At 30.9% G+C, this 20,886-nt stretch overlaps 2 protein-coding genes across 5 annotated transcripts; both read right to left on the reverse strand.

Moving 5' to 3' along the window:
- Positions 1 to 651: 651 nt before the first annotated feature.
- LOC139429712 (uncharacterized) lies at positions 652 to 1,905 on the reverse strand. The gene has a single exon (XM_071195693.1). It carries the CDS (start codon positions 1,903 to 1,905, stop codon positions 652 to 654), a length of 1,254 nt encoding a protein of 417 aa, XP_071051794.1.
- An 8,769-nt stretch (positions 1,906 to 10,674) lies between these two features.
- LOC111422642 (purine nucleoside phosphorylase) lies at positions 10,675 to 20,083 on the reverse strand. Of its 4 annotated transcripts, none has more exons than XM_023055861.2 (4): positions 19,937 to 20,083; positions 19,220 to 19,321; positions 18,701 to 18,795; positions 10,675 to 11,617 (listed from the first exon to the last, which is right to left on the reverse strand). In XM_023055861.2, exons 1-4 carry the CDS (start codon positions 20,002 to 20,004, stop codon positions 10,857 to 10,859), a joined length of 1,026 nt encoding a protein of 341 aa, XP_022911629.2. In that variant the 5' UTR covers positions 20,005 to 20,083; the 3' UTR covers positions 10,675 to 10,856. The 4 variants fall into 4 exon arrangements, with proteins under 4 accessions (XP_022911629.2, XP_022911628.2, XP_022911631.2 ...); XM_023055860.2 differs by having other exon boundaries at positions 18,683 to 18,795; XM_023055863.2 differs by lacking the exon at positions 19,220 to 19,321.
- Positions 20,084 to 20,886: the final 803 nt, after the last annotated feature.

The following is a 20,886-nucleotide window of genomic DNA, read 5'->3' on the forward strand; positions in this document are numbered from 1 at the left end:
ACCTTATTGCAAACTTTCGTATTGATTCATTTATATCTTTAGAGACAATAATTTGTTTTTTAAACTGTTACGTTGCCCATCTATCCCGAGGGTATCCGGGTTAGATGGACCACTACCGTAAGGATAAATGGACCTTTGATTTTTTCATTAAAATTAGGGTATGGGATAAGAAAAAGGGTTTTTTAATACAGATAAAGTTTATTTTCATTAGTTTACCAGCTACTGTTTCAATGTTACATAGTTAAAGGAAAACTAGTTGGCTAAAATCTTCGTCTCAAAATCTATGCCTACAATACATTTTTCTCCCTTTGGATTTCCCGTTTTCCGCAGTAATCACATTTATTTTCGAACCTTGTGCAACCCTCACGGGTCCAGCGAGAGCATATTACACACTTAATCCAATAGTCCTGTTTTTTAGTTTCATTGTAGTTCTCTCCACACCACACACAATCATTTTCCTCCCACTCACTCTCGTACTCACTGTCGTTGCAAATTTTATCAATCATATCAATCTCGTTTGAATCTGAAGAAGATGTCACTTCTTTCTTCTTTCGCAATTTCTTTCTTTTCAATGTGCATTTTCCTATTTTCATGTTTTCATTTTATTCCAGTTTCTTTTTCTCTCTTTTTTTCTTCTTCTCCTCCTTATTCTTAATTTTCAATTCTTTTTCTTCTTTTTTCTTTTTGAGACAAATTATATTCAGTTAGAAACGCGTAGTCAGGGATAGCTTTGGGCTCAAAAGGTAGTATTCCACACGTTCTAAAGCCACTAACGCCATTATCAACGTTTGCAGACTTCCCCCAAGCTAATCTAAGAAGGGTGCCAAATTGCATTCGAGTTATCTTTCTAGATGGATTATTTATCATGTAGCTGTTACAAGCAGAGTAGTAGTTACTCTTTAAAGACTTGAAGAAAGTTCGATCTAATGGCTGCAGCCAATGACTGGTATGCGGAGGAATACTCATTAAAATAATGTCGTTGTTATCTGCAAACTCAAGCATTTCAATGCAACTAGTGTGTGACGTATGTCCGTCTAGAAGGAGAAGAACCTTTCCCGTTGGTTTTCGTGAAGTGAAATGGTTTTTTAACCAATAACAAAAAAGATCTGCATTAACGTATCCAGACTTCTGAGACATTTTCACTTCAGCTCCAGGCTGCATACCATCACAAAATTCTTGCTTCAAATTTTTACCTTTCATAATACAAAAAGGTGGTAAGAATGTTCCCTCTCCATTAACACATGCTAATACTGAAATCGTTTCACCTTTTTCTCCGGAAGTAACAGATGTCACATTCTTGGAACCTTTGATTGCGATAACCTTTCCTGGTTTATTGTTTAACTGCAAACCCGTTTCATCCATGTTAAAAACGTGCCCTAGTTTATCAATTAAGTTGTTTTCTCTTAAAACATTTCCTAAAAGCTGAAAATAATTGTCAACAGTTTCTCTGTTAAGACCTTTTGCCCTCGCGATTGAAACACCCTCCGCTTGACGAATGGAGAGTTGTGGATTTCTAGATAGGAACGATAACAGCCAGTCATATCCTGCTTGTTTGCGTTCAGTGTTAAAGCTGTGTACTAACTTCAGACTTTCGGCGAAATAGTAAGCCATGTATCTAACGGAGTCTCTAGTAGGCGTGAAACCATGTGACTGTAATTTTTTTATGTGTGCGACGATTTTTTTTTCATTTTCGGTACCAAGGAGTGAAGGTTTCCCCATGGAACCCTTGCTAAAGTTATTTGATTTAAGACGCCTTTTTAGAGTTGTTTTTGGTATGCCGAAAGCTTTAGCAGCAGCATTTACACCAATTTCATTTTGTTTTATCGCTTTAACAGCATTTACTAACGACTCTTCGGACCAGTCTCCTCTTTTTGATGTCCCCTTTCTATTATATTTAGTTGGCATTTTTCTGTAACAATAAAAATGCCAATCATTAGAGCCAACTAAACCTTACTATATATTAATATTTTATGTTACAAGACTAGTTTGCAGATATGGTCCATCTATCACATACTTCTTACCTGGTCCATCTATCCCAAATTAACATGGTCCATCTATCCCGATTGTCCAGTATAGATGGACCACCTCCTCAGTCGCGAAGGAGGATCTTGCCGCTTGCCATTTTAGGTTAGTTTTCTACCTGAACACTTGTTTAACTTGTATCTCTGATACTACGACAAAATCACTAACAACAAAATACTAAAGTCTAGTGAAACATAGAAAAACTATTCAACTTACCAAAAGTCCCCAATCGCTATTTCTCGAGAACTATGAGTATTATTAAAGAGCAAACTTTAACACAAACAGACAACACACAGAAGCACTACTCGAGACGCTGACTGTGGCGCTGCACTGGCTAGTTTGCGAACTATTCAAGTGGTCCGTCTATCCGGGTGGTTCATCTATCCCTGACTTACCCTAGGCATAGGAGAGTAATGTGGTTGATATGGAAGTGTCCTAATAGCCAACCAAATTTTTTTTGTGTCATAAGAGAGCTAATCTAAGAATCACCTAGATCTGGTGCACTGGACCAATAATCTTTGTAACTTGGCCAATGCTTGATCCCCATAAGTAAATTGATTCCTAAAAAGGCATTTATTTCTCCGCACGTCGTTCTCCTGTAATGTTTTCTAGTATGCATTTGTTCAAGTTTGTCTGAAAAACCTAAAAATAGTTGAAACAGAGAATATGGTGTCGGATTATTTTATTGATAACTGTAGTTAATTTTTTTTAATTCTTGCTTGTAGTACAGATAATGGTTTCTTGTCATCCGAATCAGTTTCACTAGAATAAATATCAATATTGGTATTTATATCTTCATCTACTTCAATTTTCGCAGCTGCGAAAATAAGAAAATAATTTTGAATTGGTGGTCTACATTATAGACCATTGCGTCAGTTGGGTGAAAATTTAGGTGGTTTATTTTTTGTACCACTGCACCAGTAAGAGTTAAACAGCCACGTTTAACCTGGAATACTCTTTTATAACCTCAAAAAGTTTCAATTGTATACAGGATGTCCCAAATTCGTTGTCCACATAGGCTATCTCCGAAACTAAAAGCGATAACAAAAAAGTAGCTTACATGTCATGATCTCGCTTTTCGAGAAATTGCTAATGCCGAAAACTCCGAACTAAACACGATACGATTTTTGTCCTATCTTTTTGTCTCACTTATTACCAAACATGGAGTATTTAATTAAAACATTGTATGGGCAACTTTCTACGAAGAATTTAGAGATTTTACAAGTAACTCTAGTTTTTTAAATAGAAACCATAGTTGGCTATCACCTAAAATAATTTGTTATTTTTTTCTGATAATAAATATAAACAGTTTGTTGGGTAAATTTCTTATCGTTGTTGAATAATAAGCACAAATTCTTTTTATTCTTTCTAAAACTATTGCATGCATTTAAAAGTTAATGTTGCTTTAGAGATAACCATACCATGATGAAAAACAATATTTCCAATTATTGCCAAAGTTTGTATTTAAAAATTCACTAACAACTCAGGCATTATGTGTTGGTGCTCGCTCCGTCATGATGAAAATACATGATTTGAGACATAGGTGAAAATAGTCGAAGTTGGACCGTTGTCTTGATTGGACCACCATCGTAACTTGAAAACTATAAAGTAATGTATTCTTAATATAGACAACTTATGTTGCGTAGACCCTGTAGAATATGATATCGTGAATTCAGCTGGCTTCTGAACAGAACAAAGCGAGCAATGGCAATTTTGTGTTTACAAGCAAGTCGTTGTAGAAATTTTCGTCTCTTCTATACCGTGTTGAAAGAGTAGAAAAGTAAGTGTTCGATTTAATTATTATACCATTGGACAGAGAATTTATTCTTCTATAGTTGAGTGAAATAATCTTATTGCTATTAGTTCTATATGAATTAATATAAAACATAAACTAAATTATGTTAGAGTTATTTAGTCTGGTCCACATGGTGGTGACTCAAATTGGACTTGTCCAATCTAGGTAACCTAAATTCACCAGAGAGCTACACTAGGAACAGGCACCAACGAGTTAAGAATTAATATATTTTAAGAAAAGTATTTTTCAAAATAGTTAGGAAGGAACCTCTATGGCAAGAGCCAAAGGATTCAATCAAAATAATGTTTACCATTTTTTTGATATTTTGGAGAACGTTGTGGATAAAAAAAGTTGACTGCTGACATCACATTTAACGTCGATGAATCTGTATGCTCCACTGTGGGGAAATTGATGCAAAAGATGATTGCCCGTAAATGTAAACGACAAGTTGAGGCTATAACGAGTGGTGAGCGCGGAGTTAATACAACTATGTTCTGCGTGGTTTTTGCAGCTGCAGTTTATGTCCCTCTAATGATAATGTTAAAACGAAAGAGAATCAACAACGATTTAGAAATTGGAACACCGCCACCATATATTGTTACTATTTCAGATACCAGCTACATAAATTCCGAATTGTTCGTTACCCATTTTGAACGTCACGTCAATTTTAGCAATAACAAGAAGGTACTTTTATTACTAGATGGACATATCACAGACAGCAGAAATTTGCATGCATGTTGTTTCGCTCGAGATAATGGAATAATATTATTACCGTTGCCTGAACATATTACTCATCGTTTACAACCTTTAGACTTTGCTTTCTTTGGCCCATTACAAATTTATTTTCCTCAAGCACAAACTTTTCTTCGTCAATGTAAAGGGAACAAAATAAGTTAAATGCAGATTTGTAAATTGCTGAATAATGCATATGGAAAAGCAGCCACAGTTGCAACTGCAGAGAATGCTTTCCATGCCTCTGGTATTTGGCCTATTAAGCATCAGATATTTTACAGCCTAAACCAAGTACTTAGTCTGAGCCAATATCGATGTCATCAAGTGACAATGAAGGCGAGGACACTGTTTTGATGTATATTAAACTAGAACAATCGAAAATTTTAAGAACGTTCTCCATGAAGTGTCATCGCCTCTAAAACTGAATCCACTGCCAAGACCATCATCTTTTCGAATTAGAGGAATTGCCCAGAAAGCTACATTAATAACAAGCAAGAATCTTTTAAATCTTTTAAAACTGCAGCAAAACAAGAAAAAAAAAACAAAATTTGGAACAAAAGAGCAGAAGAGACGAGCTAAGACAACATGGTTTTGTTTTATGTGTGTGGAAGAAAAAGAAACAGACGTGCGTCAAAAAAAAGTGAGCTCAAATATCAAGAAATATTATTGTATTAACTGTATTTAATGGTTCAACTAGGGCAAGCGGTTGTTCAATCTGAGAGACTGATTACCTTGATTTGACCATAAACACAATTTTTTTAAATGTTTTATTTTCCATTCTAAATTATATTTTTAATATTAATAAATATACTAACATGTAGGCAATAGTTGCACCTTTTATGTTCTATTATCGTTTTCATCAAAAACATTTGCATATTGTGCACGTGGTTTCGTGAAGGACCAAAAATCCATAAAATTTTCTGCTAACTGGCTGAAGGTTCTTCCGTGCGAAACTTTGGCAATTTTGGATACATTATTTTTCACCATAACAACATTAACTTTTAATTTCGTATATTAGTTTTAGATACACTGTTGGAAATAATTCACGAGCACACCGTGTATAATCTGAACGCGTGTGTCTAGCGTAATAAAATTTGGTATGGAAGTAGTACTAAAGTAGTGTAACTTACTCTCACATGGAGAGCGGCACAACTCTGCTGGGAGGAGAAACATCAATAGCGAGAGTATGCCCCGTGAGCTTCGCGTACCATCGCTACACGACGTGACATGGTGTCTATAAGTCGCGGTATTGTAGCAAGAGGGATGGCCAACCATGCCACCTCAACTCGCCTTCATAGCTCATCAATGTTAGCCGATGAAGCCGGATAACGTAGAAGTCTCCGACCAGTCATGTCCCAAACATGTTCGATCGGATTCAGATGCGGAAACCGAGCTAGCCATGGAAGCATTCGTATATGGTGCTCTTCCACAAAGGTCTGTACAACACGTCCGATGTGCTGTCGTACGTTGTCGTGCATGTATAGCAGACCTGGGAGCCGCCGAACGTAGGGAAGCACAACGGACCGTAGCACCTCATCTACGTATCGTTGACCCGTCATGGTCTGCTATACACGCAGCAGACGTGTACGTCCACCATATGTAATCGCACCCCATACCATAATGCTCGGTTGTCGGTGGATAGGGCGTTCTTGCACACACTGCTCGAGTAGGCGATCACCACGATTCCGACGAACTAAAATTCGCGCATCACCGGTGCTCAATTCGAATCTTGATTCGTCGGAAAACAAAATGTCCCTCTACTCGGCAACCTACTAATGCCTAGCGTCGACCCACTCGTGACGTATGCTGTGGTGCTCAGGTGTTACTGGAATCCGCTGTATCGCACGACGCGCGCGCAGTCCACTATCTACCAAACGCCGCCGTACAGTTCGCGTAGTAAGTGCGCCTTCCCCTGCCGGTGGCCAAACAGCTCAAGTTGCCTTGAGGAGGACGCACACGACGCTAAAGCACTGAGCACAAGAACGCGATCCTCGTGTGCTGGGGTCACGCAGGGCCGTCCCGGTTGTGGCTGAAGGTACCTATGTCCTACCTCAGACCATTCTTGCCATGCCCGTTGCACTGCCTATAACGACCGTTCGAGACGACACGACGCGCAAATTCACAGAACAATACACCCTTAATGTGCATACGCACAAACATTCCTCGCTCAAACTCGCTTAAGTAACGCGATCGCCCATCCATTGCGCACAGAGAATGATAACAATGTGGTCGGGGGGCGAATGGCCCCGTGGTAAGCTTTCGGGCTACCACGCCGGCGTCCTGGGTTCGATTCCCAGTGAATACACGCCGAGTCGCCTCCTCGTCCTTCGGAGGGGACGTTAAGCCGTCGGTCCCGGCAACCAGTCTAACATCTCTGGTTGTCGCCAGATACATGTGTAGTTGGTGGTTGTGAACGTAAAAACAGGTTGAAAGCGCGTCTGCGCTCTTTGAGCGGTACTCAGCCATGCACCCAAGTTTCTGGGCGTTGAAGTACCAGCCCGGCTTGGGGGTCGTCTTCAAATTGCTGGGCGTTGGAGTACCAGCCCGGCTGAAGGCGAGGCGAGAAGCGGTATCAGCCTGATCGGATGCCATCTTCGAACATCTTTCACTCCTCCAAATATACCTACACATGGCCGCAGTAAACCGTGAGGATGTACAAAGGGACCGTTGGGGCCTAAGTGCTTTGGTTATACCACCTGTGGTTTAACCAACCTCACATGAAACTACACACACTACACAACAATGTGGTCCCTCACACCACACTAAAAACTACCGATATTTTTCCATCCATTTCAGTCTCCATAGCGACGGAATGTTCCACTTGAAAGGGCGGCTCAGTCAACAATGCCGCAACGGAATAACTCAAAACTCCCTCAATAAACTCGTCTACAGTAAACCTTTGTGCTCCACAAATATTATGGATTTATTTTCACGCGTTCAGATTATATAGGGTGTGCTCGTGAATTATTTCCAACATTGTAGAATAAAAAGAATTTTTGTTAATTGTTCAATAACTATAAAAAATATACCCAACAAACTATATACGGCGTGATTTATTAGCTCACCATCAAACTTTAACATATGATAGCTAATCCAATTACCAAAAAAAATGTTAATGAACATATGTCCTATTTCAATTATTTACGAAATTATAACACTTTAAAGTTTTCTGCAGCGAATTTATTAATAGTCAGTAAAATCAATCATTCGACAAAAACAAAGTTATCATTGTAATATGTCAGTTTGCTGTAAGGTTTAATTATTACTTATAACATACAAGAAAAAACTCAAAATGTACGCTTATAGCACTGAAGAGTATGCTGATATAATTTTCGTGTATGGTTTTTGCAATGGAAATGCTCGACAATCAGTACGAAAATATCAAGAAAGATTTCCACAGCGTCATTTGCCATATTATTCAGTTTTTAGCGATTCTTTCAGAAGACTTCGTTTCTCGAAGTCTTATTCCAAGGTAATCTTACTCCAGCAAAAGCTATTCGACCGCATGTAGTTAATGTAGAGGACGAAGAAACTATAATTAATGCTGTGGTTAATGCTATGGTTTCCATTAAAAAAAAAAAGTTACATACTTCTAAAATCTAGAAAATAAAAGATTGGAAAAAAATTTTACGCCACTGAATTCTTCGTAAAAAGTTGCCCATATAATATTTTATTTATAATACACCATCTTTGGTAATAAGTGAGATATTCGCGTTTGTCGTTTTCGCAAATCTTTTAGTTTTTGCTGATAGGGGGAAAACAAAAGACGATAGCAGCTCGGAGTTTTCAGGATTAGCAGTTTCTCGAAAAACGAGATCATGACATATAAGCTACTTTTTGTCTATCTCTTTTAGTTTCGGAGATAGCCTAAGCGGACAATGAATTTGGGACACCTCTAAAGAGTATTAGAGAAAAAAGTATTTTCTTTTAAATGCATTTGTCAAAAACGTCAAATTGAAATCAATTTACAATAAAATATCTTTTATCTACGACTGCTTGGATAAGTCATCATTACCGCACTCATTTGAGGTGATTTGAGTAACGTAATGAAGTTGGTTTCATTACGTAACGCATTTTTAGCCTAATCAGAACAGACTTAATTTATTGAAACGAGCAACAATACAAAAGAAAAAGTGCTATCTACTTACAGAGAAACAATACTACTTATTATAAACATTAATTGTTATGTTTTTACATTTCAAAACACTTATTCCAGATGAGTAAACATGTTGAGTAAACTGACAATTCAAAATTGTCAACAATCATTTTTACCATCATCAAATATTTTTATAAATGTCAAATAGACTTTTCTAAAGAAATTGATTTTTTATTAATTTTTAGCAGTCGTAAATAAAATGCTGTATATCACACGTGTGCTAGAGCATAATTACAGTACTCGTGTGATTACACGACTCGGTCTACGACCTTGTCGTGTAATACTCCACACTCGTACTGTAATTATGTTTCTAGCCCACTTGTAATATAAATAACTATTATCTACGACTGCTTGGATAAGTCATCATTACCGCACTCATTTGAGGTGATTTGAGTTACGTAATGAAGTTCATTACCGCACTGGTTTCATTACGTAACGCATTTTTAACCTAATCAGAACAGACTTAATTTATTGAAACGAGCAACAATACAAAAGAAAAGGTGCTATCTACTTACAGAGAAACAATACTATTTATTATAAACATTAATTGTTATGTTTTTACATTTCAAAACACTTATTCCAGATGAGTAAACATGTTGAAACTGATAATTCAAAATTGACAACAATCATTTCAAAATATTTTTATAAATGTCAAATAGACTTTTTTTAAGAATATGATTTTTTAGTAATTTTTAGCAGTCGTAGATAAAATGCTGTATATCACACGTGGGCTAGAGCATAATTACAGTACTCGTGTGATTACACGACTCGGTCTACGACCTCGTCGTGCAATTCTCCACGCTCGTACTGTAATTATGTTTCTTTTATCGTCAACCGGCAGTAAAACCATACTTTACGCTATCCATTTGCGTCAGTAAAGTGAAACTTTGTGCTACTATCTAGTAAACTGTGCATTTAGCGGCAGACAAAGTACTTTACCTGCCGCATATGCGGCAGACAAAGTACTCTACCTGCCGCTAATTGCTGTCAATTTGAAAAAAATGCTGTTGAACAGCTGGATTTGAACCCGGTGTACCTTCTGTATGAAAGCGCACTTCCCTCTCCACTATACTACCGACCTTTGATACATAGTGTAACTTTACCGAAGTATATTAACAAAACAAATCGTTTGACACATGTCATAATATTGGTAAGTTAGAATATCTTTATATCGTTAAATTTTGCGGTTGGCGATAAAATGTTGTATGCAACACGTCAGCAAAGTGTCTTTATCGAACTCGCCTGTTTACTCGCCTCGCTCGCTCGACTCGCAAACTCAGACTCGTTCGATAAAGCATAACTTTGCCGACTTGGTACATAAATAACTATTTCAAAACCGTCCAACCTGGAAAGTTAAATAAATGTTAAGGAATAAATTAAATGATTTATAAATATAAATAATAATTTTTAAGGAGAAATACATTACGTAAAATACCAAACCATTGTAACGTAATAATTGTAGAATTTTATTACTCATCAAAGTCACATGGTTTATTACCGGCGAGCACGTTTACGTTTATAAAGTATGTTTTTATTGCAGCTTGGCAAAATGGACTTTATTTTAGGGTACCTTCATAACCACCGTGTGTTGTTGCGTTGCTTCGCGTCGGTCGGCATCGTTTACAAAATTTATTTTATAAATAAGCTAATAAAAATAATGTTAGTTTTCAAGAATTTCCGTGAAAATCAAAATGATTCACTGCGTAAACTCGCGTCGTAGTGCATCCAAAAAAAAAGTTCGAGGGAAAGTTTTGACGTAAATTTGTCTAACGACCGTCCAAACGGCACGCTCAATTTATAATCTTCCCACTGCATTACGATCTTTAAGCGAAGCGAAGGCGACGCGTTCTAAAATTACTATTTGTCAGATTGTAAATAAGATTTTGAGGCAAATTAATTTGAATAAGATTAGGAAAATTCCGCTGCACTCATTGATAAATAATTAAGCGAAGAAAACAACAAGAACATAATCGTTAAAAAAATTCCATTGTTATTGGACTTTAACACGAAATATTTATTAACTCAATTAAAATAATAATAAATAAATTCTTAAAACAAAAATTAAAATATAATTTTAACATAAAGCTTTAAAAATAAGTAGGACTAACTAATAATTATTATTAATAATATCATTCTTCACATTTAAATTTTTTATTTCATTCGATTTTTTGCTATATAAGCGACAATCTCTTCGACGAATCTTCTTAACGTAGATTGTCTCAATTTTCCCACATCAATAACTTCTTCGTGATTCGGTTGACTATGATCATAATAATCCATTACGCATTCATTCGTAATCAAACTAAACGCTAAAACAGTCATGTTACAATGTCTTGCTGTTAAAACTTCGTGAACAGTTGACATTCCAACGGCATCAACACCCAACAATTTTAACATTCTTAATTCGGCCACTGTCTCAAAGTTTGGTCCCCCTAAACACGTATAAACACCTTCAAACAACCTCCCATCGAATTGTTGATTTTTCCAAATATCTTTCGCTTTCTCGATTAAGTCGCGATCGTAAGCTTTGCACATCGGTGGGAATCTAGGTCCAAAACGCGATTCGTTCGGGCCTTGTAACGGGTTATTTCCGGCGAATCCCATCATGTTGATGTGATCCTTAATCAACATGACGTCACCTTCGTTGAAAGCCGGGTTGATTCCGCCGGCCGCGTTTGTTGCAATCAGAAATTCAACCCCGATTAATTTCATAACGCGAATTGGCATCGCGCATTTCCATAATGGGTAACCCTCGTAATGATGGAAACGACCTTGCATGCAAACTACGTAAGTTCCGGAACATGCTCCAAAAACTAATTGACCTGCGTGACCTTCGACTGTACTTACGGGAAAATTTGGAATTTCACCGTAAGGTATTATCGTTTTATCTTGTAAAGTGTCGGCTAAAGCACCTAGAAAAAATAAAAATTATTTAGATTAAAAATAATATTCGTTTCGATTTATCGAAACGTTGCAAAATCTGTTCAAATTACTCAAGTTACTTAATCATTATCGATAAAGTTGGGAAATTCCGTTACAAATAAAATTGAAATTTCGATAAACGTAAATTAATCACGTAGTAGTAATAATCAATAACAACGAATGATCTTGAACTGAAGAATGTTTTAATAATAATGATTCAAACTCAATTTATGGGCACTAAATCGTAACAATAAAATTAATGGGAAAAGAAAGTGAATTTTAACACATTAAATCTTGAATAAATATGCTTTTAAATCTTATTTATTTCTTAATGATATCTGAATTAGTTTTTGTGATATGATTTTTTGTAATATTAATCTAATCTATTTGACTTTACTAATTTATGGGTTTATTCAAAAAATCATAATAATAAAATCAATGGGAATATAAAAATGAATTTTAGCACGCTAAATTTTGAATAAATTAGCTTTAAAATCTTGTTTATTTCATGATGATATCTCAATTAGTTCTTGAGATATGATCTTTTGTAATTTTAATCTAATCTATTTGACTTTATTAATTTATGGGTTTATTCAAAAAATCATAGTAATAAAATCAATGGGAATATAAAAATGAATTTTAGCACACTAAATTTGGAATAAATTAGCTTTAAAATCTTGTTTATTTCACGATGATATCTCAATTAGTTCTTGAGATATGATCTTTTGTAATTTTAATCTAATCTATTTAATTTTTTGAATTTATGGATATATTCAAAAAATCATAATAATGAAATTAATGGGCATATAAAAATTAATTTTAGCACACTAAATTTTGAATAAATTAGCTTTAAAATCTTGTTTATTTCACGATGATATCTCAATTAGTTCTTGAGATATGATCTTTTGTAATTTTAATCTAATCTATTTAATTTTTTGAATTTATGGATTTATTCAAAAAATTATAATAATGAAATTAATGGGAATATAAAAATTAATATTAGTACACTAAATTTTGAATAAATTAGCTTTAAAATCTTGTTTATTTCATGATGATATCTCAATTAGTTATTGAGATATGATCTTTTGTAATTTTAATCTAATCTATTTGACTTTATTAATTTATAGGTTTATTCAAAAAATCATAACGATAAAATTAATGAGAATATAAAAATGAGTTTTAGCACACTAAATTTGGAATAAATTAGCTTTAAAATCTTGTTTATTTCATGATAATATCTCAATTAGTTATTGAGATATGTTCTTTTGTAATTTTAATCTAATCTATTTAATTTTTTGAATTTATGGATTTATTCAAAAAATCATAATAATAAAATTAATGGCAATATAAAAATGAGTTTTAGCACACCAAATCTTGAATAAATTAGCTTTAAAATCTTATTTATTTCATGATGATATCTCAATTAGTTATTGAGATATGATCTTTTGTAATTTTAATCTAATCTATTTGACTCTATTAATTTATGGGTTTATTCAAAAAATCATAACAATAAAATTAATGGGAATATAAAAATGAGTTTTAGCACACTAAATCTTGAATAAATTAGCTTTAAAATCTTGTTTATTTCATGATCATATCTGAATTAGTTTTTGAGATATGATTTTTTGTAATTTTAATTTAATCTATTCGACTTTATAAATTTATGGATTTATTCAAAATATCATAATAATAAAATTAATGGGAATATAAAACTGAGTTTTAGCACACTAAATCTTGAATAAATTAGCTTTAAAATCTTGTTTATTTCATGATGATATCTCAATTAGTTCTTGAGATATGATCTTTTGTAATTTTAATCTAATCTATTTGACTTTACTAATTTTTGGGTTTATTCAAAAAATCATAATAATAAAATTAATGGGAATATAAAAATGAGTTTTAGCACACTAAATCTTGAATAAATTAGCTTTAAATTCTTATTTATTTCATGGTGATATCTCAATTAGTTCTTGAGATATGATTTTTTGTAACTTTAATCTAATCTATTTGACTTTATAAATTTATGGATTTATTCAAAAAATCATAACAATAAAATTAATAGGAATATAAAAATGAGTTTTACCACACTAAATCTTGAATAAATTAGCTTTAAAATCTTGTTTATTTCATGATGATATCTCAATTAGTTCTTGAGATATGATCTTTTGTAATTTTAATCTAATCTATTTAATTTTATGAATTTATTCAAAAAATCATAATAATAAAATTAATGGCAATATAAAAATGAGTTTTAGCACATTAAATCTTGAATAAATTAGCTTTAAAATATTGTTTATTTCACGATGATATCTCAATTAGTTCTTGAGATATGATCTTTTGTAATTTTAATCTAATCTATTTAATTTTTTGAATTTATGGATTTATTCAAAAAATCATAATAATAAAATTAATGGGAATATAAAAATTAATTTTAGCACACTAAATTTTGAATAAATTAGCTTTAAAATCTTGTATATTTCATGGTGATATCTCAATTAGTTCTTGAGATATGATCTTTTGTAATTTTAATCTAATCTATTAAATTTTTTGAATTTATGGATTTATTCAAAAAATCATAATAATAAAATTAATGGCAATATAAAAATGAGTTTTAGCACATTAAATCTTGAATATATTAGCTTTAAAATCTTGTTTATTTCATGATGATATCTCAATTAGTTATTGAGATATGATCTTTTGTAGTTTTAATCTAATCTATTTAATTTTATGAATTTATGGGTTTATTCAAAAAATCATAATAATAAAATTAATAGGAATATAAAAATGAGTTTTAGCACACTAAATCTTGAATAAATTAGCTTTAAAATCTTGTTTATTTCATGGTGATATCTCAATTAGTTCTTGAGATATGATTTTTTGTAATTTTAAACTAATCTATATAATTTTATGAATTTATTCAAAAAATCATAATAATAAAATTAATGGCAATATAAAAATGAGTTTTAGCACACTAAATCTTGAATATATTAGCTTTAAAATTTTGTTTATTTCATGATGATATCTCAATTAGTTACTGAGATATGACCTTTTGTAATTTTAATCTAATCTATTTAATTTTATGAATTTATGGATTTATTCAAAAAATCATAATAATACAATAATACAAGGAATATAAAAATGAGTTTTAGCACACTAAATTTGGAATAAATTAGCTTTAAAATCTTGTTTATTTCATGATGATATCTCAATTAGTTCTTGAGGTATGACCTTTTGTAGCTTTAATCTAATCTATTTAATTTTATGAATTTATTCAAAAAATCATAACAATAAAATTACTGGGAATATAAAAATGAGTTTTACCACACCAAATCTTGAATAAATTAGCTTTAAAATCTTATTTATTTCATGATGATATCTCAATTAGTTATTGAGATATGATCTTTTGTAATTTTAATCTAATCTATTTGACTCTATTAATTTATGGGTTTATTCAAAAAATCATAACAATAAAATTACTGGGAATATAAAAATGAGTTTTAGCACACTAAATCTTGAATAAATTAGCTTTAAAATCTTGTTTATTTCATGATGATATCTCAATTAGTTCTTGAGATATGATCTTTTGTAATTTTAATCTAATCTATTTGACTTTATTAATTTATGGGTCTACTCAAAAACTCATAACAATAAAATTAATGGGAATATAAAAATGAGCTTTAGCACACTAAATTTTGAATAAATTAGCTTTAAAATCTTATTTATTTCATGGTGATATCCCAATTAGTTCTTGAGATATGATCTTTTGTAATTTTAATCTAATCTATTTGACTTTACGAATATATGGGTTTATTCAAAAAATCATAACAATAAAATTACTGGGAATATAAAAATGAGCTTTAGCACACTAAATCTTGAATAAATTAGCTTTAAAATCTTGTTTATTTCATGATGATATCTCAATTAGTTCTTGAGATATGATGTTTTGTAATTTTAATCTAATCTATTTGACTTTATTAATTTATGGGTTTATTCAAAAAATCATAACAATAAAATTACTAGGAACATAGAAATAAGTTTTACCACACTAAATCTTGAACAAATTAGCTTTAAAATCTTGTTTATTTCATGGTGATATCTCAATTAGTTCTTGAGATATGATTTTTTGTAATTTTAATCTAATCTATTTAATTTTATGAATTTATTCAAAAAATCATAATAATAAAATTAATGGCAATATAAAAATGAGTTTTACCACACCAAATTTTGAATAAATTAGCTTTAAAATCTTGTTTATTTCATGATGATATCTCAATTAGTTTTTGAGATATGATTTTTTGTAATTTTAATTTAATCTATTTGACTTTATTAATTTATGCATTTATTCAAAAAATCATAATAATAAAATTAATGGGAATATAAAAATTAATTTTAGCACACTAAATTTTGAATAAATTAGCTTTAAAATCTTGTTTATTTCATGATGATATCTCAATTAGTTCTTGAGATATGATCTTTTGTAATTTTAATTTAATCTATTTGACTTTATTAATTTATGCATTTATTCAAAAAATCATAATAATAAAATTAATGGGAATATAAAAATTAATTTTAGCACACTAAATTTTGAATAAATTAGCTTTAAAATCTTGTTTATTTCATGATGATATCTCAATTAGTTCTTGAGATATGATCTTTTGTAATTTTAATTTAATCTATTTGACTTTATTAATTTATGCATTTATTCAAAAAATCATAATAATAAAATTAATGGGAATATAAAAATTAATTTTAGCACACTAAATTTTGAATAAATTAGCTTTAAAATCTTGTTTATTTCATGATGATATCTCAATTAGTTTTTGAGATATGATTTTTTGTAATTTTAATTTAATCTATTTGACTTTATTAATTTATGCATTTATTCAAAAAATCATAATAATAAAATTAATGGGAATATAAAAATGAGTTTTAGCACACTAAATTTTGAATAAATTAGCTTTAAAATCTTATTTATTTCATTGTGATATCTCAATTAGTTCTTGAGATATGATCTTTTGTAATTTTAATCTAATCTATTTGACTTTACTAATATATGGGTTTATTCAAAAAATCATAACAATAAAATTACTGGGAATATAAAAATGAGTTTTAGCACACTAAATCTTGAATAAACTAGCTTTAAAATCTTATTTATTTCATTGTGATATCTCAATTAGTTCTTGAGATATGATCTTTTGTAATTTTAATCTAATCTATTTGACTTTACTAATATATGGGTTTATTCAAAAAATCATAACAATAAAATTACTGGGAATATAAAAATGAGTTTTAGCACACTAAATCTTGAATAAACTAGCTTTAAAATCTTATTTATTTCATTGTGATATCTCAATTAGTTCTTGAGATATGATCTTTTGTAATTTTAATCTAATCTATTTGACTTTACTAATATATGGGTTTATTCAAAAAATCATAACAATAAAATTACTGGGAATATAAAAATGAGTTTTAGCACACTAAATCTTGAATAAACTAGCTTTAAAATCTTATTTATTTCATTGTGATATCTCAATTAGTTCTTGAGATATGATCTTTTGTAATTTTAATCTAATCTATTTGACTTTACTAATATATGGGTTTATTCAAAAAATCATAACAATAAAATTACTGGGAATATAAAAATGAGTTTTAGCACACTAAATCTTGAATAAACTAGCTTTAAAATCTTATTTATTTCATTGTGATATCTCAATTAGTTCTTGAGATATGATCTTTTGTAATTTTAATCTAATCTATTTGACTTTACTAATATATGGGTTTATTCAAAAAATCATAACAATAAAATTACTGGGAATATAAAAATGAGTTTTAGCACACTAAATCTTGAATAAACTAGCTTTAAAATCTTATTTATTTCATTGTGATATCTCAATTAGTTCCTGAGATATGATCTTTTGTAATTTTAATCTAATCTATTTGACTTTATTAATTTATAGGTTTATTCAAAAAATCATAATAATAAAACTAATGGCAATATAAACATGAGTTTTAGCACACCAAATCTTGAATAAATTAGCTTTAAAATCTTATTTATTTCATGATGATATCTCAATTAATTATTGAGATATGATCTTTTGTAATTTTAATGTAATCTATTTGACTCTATTAATTTATAGGTTTATTCAAAAAATCATAATAATAAAATTAATGGGAATATAAAAATGAATTTTAGTACACTAAATTTTGAATAAATTAGCTTTAAAATCTTGTTTATTTCATGACGATATCTCAATTAGTTCTTGAGATATGATTTTTTCAATTTTCATCATTCCACTTAATCCCGCATATAAAAATCAGCATTTAGAGTTGAATTAAAAAAAATTGTAACAACAAATTTTACAGGAATTTACAAATAATTCTTTCTATTAAACTAAAACTATAACTAACACTATCACTAGAACTAACACTAGACCAAGAACTAGAAACATTTTGAAACTTTCTAGTTCTAGGTTTAGTGTTAGTTCTAGTTTTAATTGTTATGCAGCAAGAACGTAAGAACGTTAAGAACGTCAAGAACGTCTTGAGAGACGTGCGGCTAAACCCGAATGATTCTAGTTCTAAGTATAGTGTTAGTTCTACATAGTAATAGTGCTAGTGTAAAATTAGAACTAACACTAGACCTAAAACTAGAAACATTCGGGTTTAGCCGTCTTGAGACGTGCAGTTAACATTAGACCGAGAACTAGAAACGAGTGATAGTACTAGTGTTAGTTATAAGTATAATTCTATCTATATTAAAATTTGAATAAATTTGCAATAAAACGCAAATTTTATTTGGTAGTGATATTCCAATTAGTTTTTGAGTTTTCAAGTTTTTAATTTTTGTGTTTTTGCATGCAAAAAAAGACCACTACAATATCTTTAATAATTTTTTTCTCGATATTTTTATTATCAAACACTCCGATTATTATACGTTATTTTAAATAGAACACTTTAGAGTTTAATTTAAGATATGAGTCGTTTCTTAAAACCTGAATAAACCGAAAGTGTTTACTAAATTTAGTTTACGCATGCAAAAAACAAATATTATGAACCTTCATTCCAATACTGACCCATTCCTGACCCGCAAATGATCCCAATTGATGGCATCTTCGGTATTCTATCAAGTACGTACTTGGCTGTGATCATCAAATCATCGTAGGTGCAACTAAACAGAAATAAATTAATCTGCTTTAAAAAGAATTTTTTTTAATTCTCACCGATTTCCAAGCATGTTAAAAAATCTAATAACAAGTTTATAACCTTTTGTGTACCCAAACGGAATAAAACTAAACCTACCCATGACTAAACCAATGAGTTATATATATACTATTTTAGTGAGATTGTGGTTGTACCGAGAATTGATTATAGTTATGATTAGATTTTATGATATTGTAAAGTTATATTTTTTAACCCATTCAATGTCAGTGTCAAAGTGAATATAATTATATTAATATCTAAAATAAAAACACTAACAAAACACCCCTTTATTGCATACATCGTTGTTATTTATTTAGTATTTGTTTTAAAATGATTTTTTAGGATGGATTTCGTTATCGTTAATGCACTTAACACATTAACTTCTAACTTACCGTCCATTATCAGATATTGTATTGTTGTTGTCAATCGAGTTGTTAGTGTTCCATGAGGGTTGTGTGGTTAAAAATTGAATCTTTTTAACGGTAATAGGTAACCTTCAAATGAAAGCAATAATAGCAATAATTATCAAAAATATTATTCTTTTTAATTATTAATTTAAATTAATTTATTTTATGTTAAACCGAAAACAAGATGAGATATAAGTTTTATTACAATAACAACGATATCAGCTGATGTGGACAGAAACAATTACTTAATTACTTAACTGGGACGCGAAACGGAACAAATAATGATTAAATGGTTACGTCAATAGAACGAATTTTTATAAACATTTTGTTGGATATAATTTCATCAGCTGATTCTGTCGTAAAACTTTTATTATTGACAATATTTCGACATCTACAAAGGTCATCAATGATAAGGTTGAACTTGATTTTTGAACAACACTGCGTGCCTTAGCAACTAATTATCGAAAAAAAATTGAAAATTAAACAAATATGTACATAATTACAAGTATTTGTGGAATCTTATCGTTTTACAATTGCAATAACGATTCGGCCAAATGAAACTCTGATCGCAATCTTATCAAGCTATGCACGTAAGTATGGATGTGACACACCTCCTTTTGTTAATAACGTAAAAAATCATTTTTTTAAATTAATTATTAATATTAAAGAGTAAAGAAATGATTTAATTTTAAAAAAACGTACCTATCACCATTCGTTTCGAAACCATTTCCGTTTCTGATTTCACCATTGGTATACTTGTTTCCATTCATATTGTAGTACGATTAGGACTCGGTAACAAACTCAAATGGGTTTTAACTGTAGCGCTAGCGGAACTTGAAATGAACACGTTCCTCCGATTATGAACATCTTATATACAGCCTTGGCGACGATATCAAACGGTCACTCAATCTTCATGATGTTATTATTTCTTTTTTTTTTTGAATTGGAAAAAACGATAAGAAATGTTAACGAATTTATAAAAAATCATAACTTAATTTGCCTTTGGAAATTTGCAATAAAAATAAGAGAGATTGTAAATAAATTAGTGTCCTTAAAGGTGTAATTGAGAAAATTATTTCAACACAATACAATTTTTAGAAAATAATTTGCAAAGTTAGATATTACTACTAAAACGTTTTTGAGTTGTTGAAATTATACAGTATGTCCGTAAAATAGCAATGTACAGTGTGTTAATTAATTATTGTACCCGACGTCATCATTGCAAGTATGCAACCAATATCACAGTGCAATACGCATCATACATAAATCGCGTATTGCAATACCAATACTGTGATATTGGTTGCATACTTGCAATGATGACGTTGAGTATGATAATTAATTAACACATTGTTTGTAGCTTCATGTGGGGGTGAATTCCTTTACAGTACTTAGGCCCACAGCGACTTAGAAGACCTTCTCCCAATAATAATATCCCTATATATAGCTAGCTACAGCTTTAGCTATATACCCACCCTATGGAGGAAAGTAAAGGTGGTCTTCATACCTAGTAGGCGTTCAAACGCGGACCCCAAGGCGTACAGACCAATTAGCCTAACTTCATTTCTCCTCAAAGGGATGGAAAAGGTAATCGATCAATAACTAAGGAATGGAGTACTTGTCACAAATCCACTCCACCCTAGCCAACATGCTTA

The sequence above is a fragment of the Onthophagus taurus genome, chromosome 1 (genome assembly GCF_036711975.1).
Source record: "Onthophagus taurus isolate NC chromosome 1, IU_Otau_3.0, whole genome shotgun sequence".
In the NCBI taxonomy this organism is placed as follows: domain Eukaryota; kingdom Metazoa; phylum Arthropoda; class Insecta; order Coleoptera; family Scarabaeidae; genus Onthophagus; species Onthophagus taurus.